The 11,269-nt window shown below is 44.8% G+C and overlaps 1 protein-coding gene across 1 annotated transcript in view; it reads left to right on the top strand.

Annotated features, from left to right (window-relative positions):
- Window positions 1-6,834, top strand: part of LRCH3 (leucine-rich repeats and calponin homology (CH) domain containing 3) — a gene marked incomplete at its 5' end in the record, with an annotated part of 34,780 nt that extends 27,946 nt beyond the window's left edge. Inside the window, 2 exons of the mRNA XM_009081894.1 lie at window positions 1,446-1,523; window positions 6,706-6,834. Of these exons, the coding sequence (XP_009080142.1) occupies window positions 1,446-1,523; window positions 6,706-6,834 (207 nt within the window). The remainder of the gene's footprint in view (window positions 1-1,445; window positions 1,524-6,705) is intronic.
- Between the last annotated feature and the right edge of the window lie 4,435 nt (window positions 6,835-11,269).

The following is an 11,269-nucleotide window of genomic DNA, read 5'->3' on the forward strand; positions in this document are numbered from 1 at the left end:
AAACTCCGAGATGACAACAGATTATTCACCTAATCTGTGTTTGTGGAAGCCAGAAAGTTCAGTGGAAAAAGTCAGGATCAGCTACTTAAAAGTAGCATGGACAGGCAGATTGCTCATGTGCACCTTTAAATTGTGTGAATAAGGAAATAAACTGAAGATTGTTCTGGGGGAAGGAGCTGAACCATGTAGGTAGTGTTCACTTATCCTTATTTTGGAGTCAGTCATTGTGTTGGTTGGAATTTGAACTGGCAGTTCCAGGGCTGCTGGCTGTGTCATTGTGGTTCCTGTCCCTTGGACAGGCAGATGTCCTTGTTATTTTGAGAAGGATCAAACTGGACACACCAATGTTTTAGGCAGTTGTGGAATCACTCAGAGCACAGGCAGTGGCTGCTCTTCAGACTTGCGTCATTGAGAAGATCTTCTCAATAGCCTGGTTTTATGTGCTGCTGAATGTTCTGTGTTGGGAATTAAATCGTGGCTTTGTCACACGGATCCCGAGGAAGAGGCAGCCTTCAGCCACGTGGCTCCAGGAGCAGAGAGGCATCATGTCATTCCCCAGTCACAGTGTCATCTTTGTGTTCCCCTCATCCTTCGGGAGAGAGAAGTCAGCTCTGGCCTTTAACCTGTTTCCTGGGTGGGGAGATACAGCACATGGAGGGCAGAGCAGAAATCCCACCGCGTGTGGAAGCTTTGCACCCACAGAGCTGCTGCCGCACAGGCTGCGGTAGCGTGTTCAGAGGAGCAGGAGCTTGTGTGCCTTGAACCAGAAAAGAATAAGCCTCAAGAACAGAAACAAGACAGAGCCTGTGCTGTGGTATATCTGAAGAGGTGTGAAAGCTGAGTGCAGAAAAACCTTGCTTGAAAAAATGCCAGTGAGTGCTGTTCAAACAGCTGCATCAAACACATCTGCGAGAGGCTGACGAGCAGCAAGCTGCAGTGCCAGTTTTCTGCCACTGCTTTTTGGTGTCATCTACCCTTTGTTTATCTCTTTATCAATTGAAACGTGGTTTAGTATTTATGTATTTTTGCATTGTAGTAATCCAGAGCAGACTGTAGAAAGCTTCCTATCACAAAATTGCTCTGAATCCATGCCGTGATTCCGTGCATGTGTGTTTTGTTCACAAGGCATTTAAAATCACCAAACTGTAGTCATTAACAGTGTTAGCCAGTTTTGTGTAACACCACATATATAAATATTGCTCAGCTTAGAATTGTCTTTTGTTACACATCCAGCATTCATAACTTAGCTTTTCATAAAACAGCTTTGAAAATTGGGCTTGGCTTTCTAAGAAACGCAAACTTGGGCAGAGCCTGCTTTGAATTAGACAGGCTTATGTCAGCGTGGTATGTTTTTGGCAAAGAGATCTATTAAGAGTTTTATTTAAATGCAAACCTTTTCAAATCTTGCCAGTTAAGAACACTGTGTGCCTTTGCTTCTTTTGCAGCCTAAACTTACAATGGCAAAATGCAGACGAAACGTGGAGAATTTCTTGGAAGCTTGCAGGAGGATTGGAGTGCCTCAGGTATGTATTCCTGCTCTCCTGATAGAATGTTGCACGTGCAGTTTCGTGTGGTGCTTCAGAAAATAAAATCTTCTTTGAAAGATTACATTAAAACAAAATGATTATAAGGTGAGAAGGTTCGGGTGTACACTGTCCTGCAGGATAGATCAGACTTGTATTGCATAACCTTCCAGAGCAAAGTGAAGTCAGGTAGTTTGTCAGAGGTTTGAGTCACTGCTGTACCTCAGATCCATAGCAGCTGATGCAGGTCAGGTCTGCCTTTAGGACCTGGAAGGTATTTCTATAAAGACAGTTACATTTTCCCAAGATCAGATATGTGAGAGCTTAAAAGTGGCATTAAATTTGGATGATGTTTTGCATGTGTTATTTTTATCCCAAATCTTTTCGTGTTCCTTCACAATAATTCTCTTTTGTGAATGTCTTCACTGTCTTACCAATAAGTCACAGTGTTAGGGACCTTTCCCTGCTGGCAGCTGTCTGCATAGATCCAGATTCTTTCATTACATACCAGTGGTAGAAGTCTGTCTTCTGGTATTCCTTGTCCTGCAAGATGTAGGAGGTGGGAACATACAAAATAGTCCATCTCAGCCTGTTAGTCCAGTTACCCTGGTTTGTGCTCTCCTGTCCTTTGCACTTTGTCTCATTCAGCAGCTGTCTCAGTGCAAATACTTTTAATACATCATGTTTTCCTTAGTTTTCCTTCCAAAGTGCTAATTGATTTTGTTGTACTGCTGAGCATTAGTGTCTCTGCTGTAGGTGCTGCTTTCTTTCTTTTGTATTCTGAAAGGGAACAGTAGACCCAGTGGCTTCTTTCCCAGCTGTGTTAAGAGGCAGTGCAGTGTTCTGGAGTCAGCCATGCAGGATTTTCTGGTGTTTTCAGATGGTTTCACTGACAGGCATTTGAGCTGCTGGGATTTTAGGGTAGCATATTTATTGAACTGCCTGGCAATTTCACATGGCTCAGTGGTGAATTGTGTTGGATCATGTTAGGGAGCTGTAAGTGATATTAGTGCTGTGAGATCCTGCACTGTTTTGATCCCCTAGGAAACTTCAGACTTTTACTCCCAGCAGAACTGCATAATATAAATTCATCTGGGGCAGAATTGTGTAATTCTATCCCAGCTTCTCTATTTATAGCTCCCTCAAATATGAAGATGTAATTTTTATGGGATTGTAGTACAGAGCAGATCTCTGGAATTACTCACAATTAAAACAAACAAACAAAAAGCCACTCAAGAACAAGTGCCCTGTAAACCCAGTGTGCTCCAGCTGCTGCACCTCCTGTCTGGGACCTTCCTGTCTTTCCTGTGGAACTTTAATGTGAAAGAGTGAAGGAGAGTGGCTGGGAAAACTTACTGAAGTACTCCCACCTGAACTCTTAAGGTTGCTCTCACATGTCTGTGTCACATACCTACTGAGATGTGAACATAAGATTCCTGCAAGAGCAGCGTGGCAGCCTGGTGTGCTTTTCTTGAAGAGGTGCCTGCAGGTATCTCACTTAAATTCTAACTACAGATACAAAAGGCTTTCTGAAAGCATGGATCTGTGCAGGAACACTTTACCTTCTAAGGAATAGGCTACTTTTAGAAGAGGGTAATTACAGGCACCGTAGCAGAGCAGTGATTTCTGTAGGACTTCAGTGATTAAAGCCTTTGCATCCAAGGAAACTGCAGCCAAACAGATTGATACATGCATCTGGATTTCACTGATTATAGCAGTTACCTGTGGGAAAGGGAATGCAAAGACAAACAGTGGGAACAGTTACAGAACCCTTGGACTCTGATTATTAACAGCTGTTTCTGCAGGTTGCTGCACTCAGGCATCAGTTATGCAGAAACAAACCCTTGTCCTGCTGTTTTCGTTAACTAAGTTACAAGTGAGGGCTTAACTTTGAGTGCTCAGAGCCAGCAGCACCTCAGAAACCTGTAGCCTCTTCACTTGCCCTGGAGAAAAAAGGTTTTCACTGAGGCATGTGTGAACTGCTTTTAACCAGGGGCAGTTTCATGCTTCAGCTGTGCAGATGACAGCACCTCACAGACCACTAAACCTTGACACCGAGTTCTTTGCCCTGAGAGTCCTGCAGGCTCCTGGGGGAGATCACCCAGCTGTGATGTGCTGCAGTGTGTCGGTTGTATCTGAGATGTCTGATAACTGCTTCGTGGATGTTGCTATGGCTAACTGACTGACCTTTTTTTTCTGTCTGTTTTCCCTTCCTGCTCACACACTCTGGACAGGACAATCTTTGTTCCCCTTCTGACATTCTCCAGCTAAACCTCAGCGTTAAAAGAACAGTTGAGACTCTTCTTTCCCTGGGGACAGATTCAGAAGAATCCAGTCTTGTCTCCCTTTCCGTTCAGCTCTGGGGCTTTGTGGTGTTTTACTGTACTCTAATGCTAACGCTCTGTATGTTCTATCGCTGGGTCTTTTTTCTCTAGCTGAAGGATAGTGTTGCTGCTTCCTCCCTCCATCACTCCAGTGCTTGGGAACAGATTTGGGGATTTGTCAAGACTGTGTGTATGAAGTGCTTTGCTTCCCACGGATGGGACAGAGGTGACAAGTGTGATGTGTAAACACACTGGGGCACCCACACGACCATCTGTGACCTCATTCACATTTGTATTTGCTGTGTCACATTGAGCAGATAAAATGCTTTCCAAGGGAGGAGGAGCTGTCCCTGGCTGGAGTTGAGGGGCTGAGGTTAGCACACGTGGGTGCATGCTGTAGTCTGCTGACCAGTGGTGTAGTACTGGGAAAGCTGCCTTGTCAGTCTGTGCCTCTGTTTCCCCATCTGTGCAGTGGCAATTGCACCCACTTGGGTAAATTGCTTGAGGATTCTCTGATGCAAAATGTTACACAATGTGAAGTATTCTTTTCCATGTCAGTGTTCCTGATGAGATCTCAGTCTTAGGAGACATGGTCTGGTAAGTTTTGTCCACAGGACTTTGTGTTTTGTCCTACCCCAAGTCCAACCTTATCCTGCTTCTGAGAGCATTTGATTTCTCAAATGTATAGACTCTGCTGTGTTACTTTGAGTCAGGATTTTTAAAATAACTGAGCTACTTCACAACAGTTCAAGCAGGAAATTTTCAGAGAAATGAAGCTCTTTAGCAGCTTTAAGTTTTCTAGCACAGAAAGAAAAATTTTGACATTGCTTAGGATCTTTAAGATTGCTTAAAATCTTTCAGATCAGGTGCTACAGAGTGTCACAGCATTTTCCTGTGCTCTGGATAAAATTTACCAAAAACTTGTTGAGTTGCCACTTGATTGTGGGTGCCCCAATCCAAGTTGGTTCCATATCTATTCCCTTCCTCCTCTGACCTGTCATTTTCAGAGCCTCTTGTATCATGCAGTTGCAGAAATACAAGTCCCAGCCGCACAAGCACTCCTCACTGTTTTACAAAACTCAGGTAGTCTTCCATAAAGCTTCACAGCTTTCTCTCCCCAGGGAAAGCATCCTGGTGCTTTAGTGTTTTAATGTCTCAGGGACACCTCAGAACTTCAGGGCACTCCCCGTGTGTGTGTGTAAAAGACCATGTCTCCTCAGAGTGCAGATTGATTCAGGGAGCTCAGGCCAGTGCCAGGTAAGTGTTCAGTAAATGGCTGTTCCACATGTGTCTCCAGTGAATTTCTGTGACACCTGCAAGGTGCAGTAAATGGCTCGTGAGCCCAGTGTATGTGGTGTTGGCATTCCAGTGTTAACCTGGAACAACTCTGAAGCACAGCTTAAGATACACAGGAGTTCAATTGCAAATGGTCACTGCCAGTAAAAATGTGTTATATGTGTGTGGATCTCACAAGCTCCTGGGCCACAGAGTGAGGAGTATTTAACAAAGGAGCAAGTAGGAAAGAGCTGCTGCTCTGTCCAAGTCACGCACAGTGTTCTGTCCAAGCCAAACACCACCGAGGACAGAGAGGACCTTTGACAGGGAGAGATTGTTTTATTTTTAAATAAGCTATTTTTGCACTGCTTACTGGTATGAACTAGAACGAACTTGGTTCCTATGTTTCTTAACTTCTGATGAACACTGTGATGAAAGCTGCAAGGGGTTTACACTAACAGTGCCTTCCAGTTTTGAAATTGTTTGTCATGGCTGTCTGTGGTATGGAGTCATTCCAAAGCTTTTCCCCTATCTGTTTGCGTACATAAGAAAAAAACTAAGGCATATTTGCTCAAGTTTACAAGTATTTTCTCAAAAAAGCACACTATTTTCAAAGCAACATACATTTGCTGGAAGAACAATGTTTCAGCCTGATGCTAAGGCTTTCGGTGAGGATTTCAGTCTGGGCTCACTTGCTTTCCCTCCACTCGGAGCTTGGTGGGAGGAGTGTTGGCTAACACTGTTTGTGCTGAAGCATTTCTTTAACATCAAAAATCAGGAAAGACTCAAAGGGTGGAGAAATGCCAGTTGGTGTGAAAATAACACATGAAAAATAGTCTCTGTAGCTCTATAGGAAGGAAACACTTGGGTTATTTTCTACAGATACAGAGAACTGTTGGACATGTATCCTGACTGTTGTGGAGTGAGGATGGCCAGGAGGGGCCAAAGACTTCTGTAGGATGAGGCTTTAAATATATCTTAGACTGAGAATAGCACAAACTATTAATAAACACTTTGAAACCTCTTTCTGCATGTTGCGTATTACTGTCATTCCTCAGAGTGGTTCTGGGGGTCACTGCTGGGGAAGAGTGAGCAGCAGTGGCTCATTCCCTGCTCCACAGAGAGCTTCCCTCCCTCCTGTAGCCTTGACCCAGCAGGACTCCCCACAGAGGCATTGTGATTGGAAGGGAAGCTGGGGCTCCTCTGCTGCTCTGTGCTGTAGCAGGTTCAGCTTGTTGAAGCAAAGCTTCCCCCTCCTCCAGTTCATCTTCCACCTGCTGCTGCCATGGCAGTGTGGGCAGAGACAGAGGACAATTGGCTGTTCCTGCTTCTCCCACAATCCTTTTTCAGATTCTTATTTGTACAGTTTTCTAATAACACAGGGATTAGCCAGGGCCACCTCTGAGCAGTCCAGGTCATGGTTCCTTCATCACAAGCTGAAGTTTCATGTCCTACCCCGTGTGTGTGTGTTGCCTGTCCATAACATTTCATATTTCAGTCACTTTTTGCTTAATTTTTTTTTTCTTTTCAGTTGAGTGGTTTTCATCCGTTTTGTTTTTGTCTTTGTTTTGTTCCCCATTCAGGAGCAATTATGTTTGCCTCTGCATATTTTAGAAGAGAAGGGTTTGACACAGGTAGCTGTGACTGTGCAGACGCTCCTGGAGTTGGCACCCCCAAAGCAGCAGCCACTTCACCACTTGTCTGCTGTGTAAAGACCTCCGGGACCTTTTGGGTTACCTTGGCTAAGCAGAAGGACCTGAAGACTTTACTGCCCATGCAGTGCATCCAAACACACAGAGCTCTGTTCTAAGGAAATGAGTTTCCGTGATTCCTGACAGGAATGTTTTTACTTTGTTTCTCCATTTTTTTGGAGATCACAACAGTTTCCAATGACATTTTTTATTAGCAATATTTTTGCCCCTTATTTAAAAAACTGAGAGCTCACTGGGAGGAGGGCAGGGAGTTCCCATGGTTGGCTGTTGCAGCCAGCTGGAGAAACCAACCTTGCAGGCTGAAGATATGGGCGTAGAGTCTGGAAAGTAATTCCTAAGGGAATTTGTAAAAAAGGATGTTGCTGCAGTGGGCACAAGGGGAATTAAATTCCTTTCCTTCCCCATGGGGTTCAAAGAAAGGGAATTTCTTTGCCTCCACAGAACAACAGCTATTTCTACTTTAAAATTGCATCACACAATCTTGCCCTGCTGTGTTTGCTAACAGGGCTGAACCTCACACAGCTGTAACTTGTCTTGGCGTATCCTCACTACTAAAAGCTGAAAAACAAAAACCCCAAAACATTATTTTTTTTCCCAAGGGAAAAATTTCTGCATGTTTTTACCCCAGAAACACCTTAGTGGAAGATACTAATTCAGAGCTGTTCAAATTGTATTGGTCCCATCAGATTCTTGCTGGGTTCACTTTCTGTTTGGGTTCTAACACATCTTTATCTGAACACTTTTCCACCATCTGTGGAGGGAGATCTCCTGTGGCCTCTCACCTTCCCTTCTGGCCACATAGGGATGGGTTTGGTTACTCAGTGGTTTTGTTAGATGCTGAGGAGATCCCCAGAGTCACATGGGTGATTTTGTGCAGTGTGAAGGGTTCCAGCCTGCCTTGCTCATCAGTACAGCTATTACCAACCAATGTTTATGAGGGGCTGGAGCTTCCCCTGCAGGCACAGAATGAGTTGTGAGGAACCCAAGTACCAAGTTCCCCATGTGGGTGTTGTCAGAGCAGGGATCTGTGCAAACTCAGCTTCTCGGAACTGCCATTACTTCCTTCTTCTTTCCTTAGCATAAAAATGGAAATTCAGTGTGCAGGAATGGGAGAGGCAGATGACAAGTTTTGCATTTTCCTGGAGAGTTGATGTGCAGAAAAAGGACAGCTCCGTGTGCTCTCGTCCTCGTGACAAGGCCAAGCTCACTACCAGATCAATTACAGTAACTTACTTTTTCCAAAACAATCTCACAAAATCCACCCACGCTGTTCCTTTGTCAGGTTTTGCCCTATTTAAAGCATCCCAGAATGTTATGCTGCTAATACATGGTGCATGGGGTCTGGAAGCAACCCCAGGCATCAGCAGCATTCCATCTGGGGATATGTTTGAAGTAGAATAGATCAAGAGATTTTATGCAGGTAAAGGAAGAAGAAATAGGAGCAGTTTAACTAAAAGTCATTTTTGCAGAAGTTAAGCTGTGCCATGGGAGCTGCCAAGGACTGGGCTTAGCTGCATTTTTCCCTTTTTGATTTGCAGTTTTGTTTCCACTTTGTTTTGCTTCATGTATTTCTTTCAAGGGCCATTGTGGTGACTGTTGAATCCCTTATTTCACATAATTATTCCCAGTTGCTTCTTACTGGCATTGGTTGACCACGTTGGAAGTGGAGAACACCTGAAGGGTGTTTAAAACTGCCCAGCTGCAAGGAGAAACTTCCTCAGGCTGGCTAAGTGCAGCACCTTGAGTCCTGCAAGGTGCCAGTGACTCTCAGTCTCCAGAGGAACAGCTCCATACAGGAATTCTTTGCCCCTCAGATAGCTCTTGTGTTTCACCAGATTTCGTTTGTGAGGAGTGTTGGTCGTTCTCGTAGGCTTACAGAGAGGTGTCTGAGGCCTCTGCTGCAGTTTGCTGAGAGGAAGATTCTGCCACTCACAGGCAACAACACAGACACAGAAGTGCCTTGTGTGTTTGTCTCTGCACATAATTTGAGAGAGAGGAAGGCACTGACTTCATCTTGGTTTCCAGCGTTAGGTCACCTGTATTGTTGCAGGAAGGTGTTGTGTTTAGCAGCACACCCCTCACATCCCTCACGGCCATCGAAATACCAGAAAACCCTTCCCTTCATGGAATTGTGAGGGTGTGGTGATTGCTCCAGTCCAGCTTCCAGCACTTAGGGAAAATGGAGCTTAACAGTATTCAGGATGGTGGAAGTTTGACATTTCACTAATAGTTTTTAGGAATGCTGGGGAGGGAGGGATGGGCTGGAGTTCAGCTGCAGGAAAAGGCCATTTCCTCTTGTGTGTGGCTGTGGCTGGAGGCAGCAGGGGCTCCCCAGCACTGGGTGCTTTGTTCTGAGCAGTGCTCACTCTGGCAGTTTTGGTGTAGGGGATTGTGTTAGTCTGACATTTATAATCCTGTGTTTCCATGCTGGCAGGCACTAAATCTTGTCCAGATGTTTAGGACAAAAATCCAAACCTGGAGTTTGATCACACAGTTTATTTAATGTGTTACACCAAACCCACTCTGGTTCTCTCTTGAAAATGGGTTGGGATTTTTCATTGTATTTATGTGCAATTTCTGTTGTATCCCATGAAAAGAATATTTGAAAGAAAACATGTATAAAGTTCTATTTTGTGTGTTAGAGCAAAGAGGCAGTGGTCTTTCCTCGCTGAGGATGTGGGCAGGATCCCCCACGTGTTCCCTGCTCCTAGGGTTCCTGCACTCACTCTGTGGTGCCACCAACCTTCCTCAAGCCTGGGGAGCCCTGAGCAGTGGCTGAGGCTCGGTGAGGTTACACACTCCAGATGGAGCAGCCCAGGCACTTGGGGGCTCCTGATGGCACTGGGGGTCAGGGCAGAGCAGATGGCGTTTGGGTCTTCCCCCTTGTGCAGGGGGAGGTGTTTGTAAAGGCTCCAACCCCTGTGTCCTGCTTAAAATCCATAAGGGACATCTTCACAGTGCCAGAGCACCTCTGTGGGTCTTGGTGGCGACAGGATGGCAATGATAATTTAACCCTTATATGGCTATAAATGGTTCTTTGAAAAACTGTTTTAGAAACAGAGGACTTGTAAGGTGAGTTTGGGCATCTAAAAAACCCTTTTGTATAGATATTGTGACGTTTTACAAAGTGATCTAATTTTGTTATTTCTGAAAACAGTGTAAACGTGTAAGTAATAGAGTAAAGGATTTTAAAGCTTCATCCTGTGCTGTATGTCTGTAAATACATTCCATAATTTCTGTTACATACGAATGTGTCTGAATATTGTATATTTTCAGTTGCCTGTACTCTGCCAGTAGTGTGAACTTCTAGCACATTGATAATATAAAAGGAAACCATTGGTATTTGAAATAAAGTTTTAAAACTTACCTGAATTATAATATTTCTTCCTGCTGTTTTGCTGTTGAATCAATGAATGTCACATCCTCTGTGCTGGGTGCTTATTCCCCTTCCACATTGTCACATTTGGCATTTGATGGACCTGCTCTGGTTCTCTAACTTTCATAGTTAACCAGGATGAAAAATATCCAGCATTTTTACACATTCTATAGCCACATGCCAAGCTTTCTCTTGGGGACATTTTTAACCCTCCTCAGATACTGCAGTTTTGTACAGAATCCTTTGCTCCTCTCTCCCCAGCCCCTTGTTTTGTTCCTCTCGCTGCAAAATGTGCTTTCTAGGTTTGGGCTTTCCTGCTGCCAGTCACAGTGCTCATTGCTCTTCTTATCCTTGGCTCACCTTTAGCCTGTCTTGGGTTTGAAGTGTAAAACCTGCCCCCTGCTTCCTGCCCCCCCAGTGTTTGAAAGGTTTGTTCTAATTAGCCAAAAAATAGTTCCTCTATTTGTCCCTCCTCATCACTAGTTTTTAATCATTAAAAAAAAATTTCAAATGCAAGGCTTAGAAGTTGCCAGAGACAGACTGCATGCAGGCTGTGCTACCCCTCTGGTGCTCTTCCCTGCTCACCAAGCTGCTTCGGCATCCCTGTCTGACCTGATGACGCCATCCGTCACAGGACAGCTCCATTCCTGCCTGTCAGGGCTGCCCAGCTCTCTCCAGATGTTCATTTCTCCCTCTCTGTCTAAAGCTTCCTCCTAACCAGCATCCCACTCTCCAGCCTTTCTTCTCTATTTACTTCCCAGTTTCTCCAAAGGGCTTGTGATTTCCCTGCAGAAAATACTGTGGGTGTGTACTTTGATCCCATCACTCCACAGCAGGAAAAAACAAGCAGTACCAACACTGGCAAAGTTCCTCAGAACTGCTGGGTTTGCAGCATTGCTCCTTGCCCCATCCCTGGATGTGCCTGTTTGGCAGCTGTACAGCCAAGAAACACAAGTCTGCTGTCGTTTCTGCAGAGCAAGGAGGGACTCCTACGGAGAGCGGCACCCCTGGGATGGGCTGGTGCAGCACAGAGGGCTGAGGAGCTGGATGGGTGGCAGC

This window comes from Acanthisitta chloris, unplaced genomic scaffold (genome assembly GCF_000695815.1).
Source record: "Acanthisitta chloris isolate BGI_N310 unplaced genomic scaffold, ASM69581v1 scaffold3799, whole genome shotgun sequence".
In the NCBI taxonomy this organism is placed as follows: Eukaryota; Metazoa; Chordata; class Aves; order Passeriformes; family Acanthisittidae; genus Acanthisitta; species Acanthisitta chloris.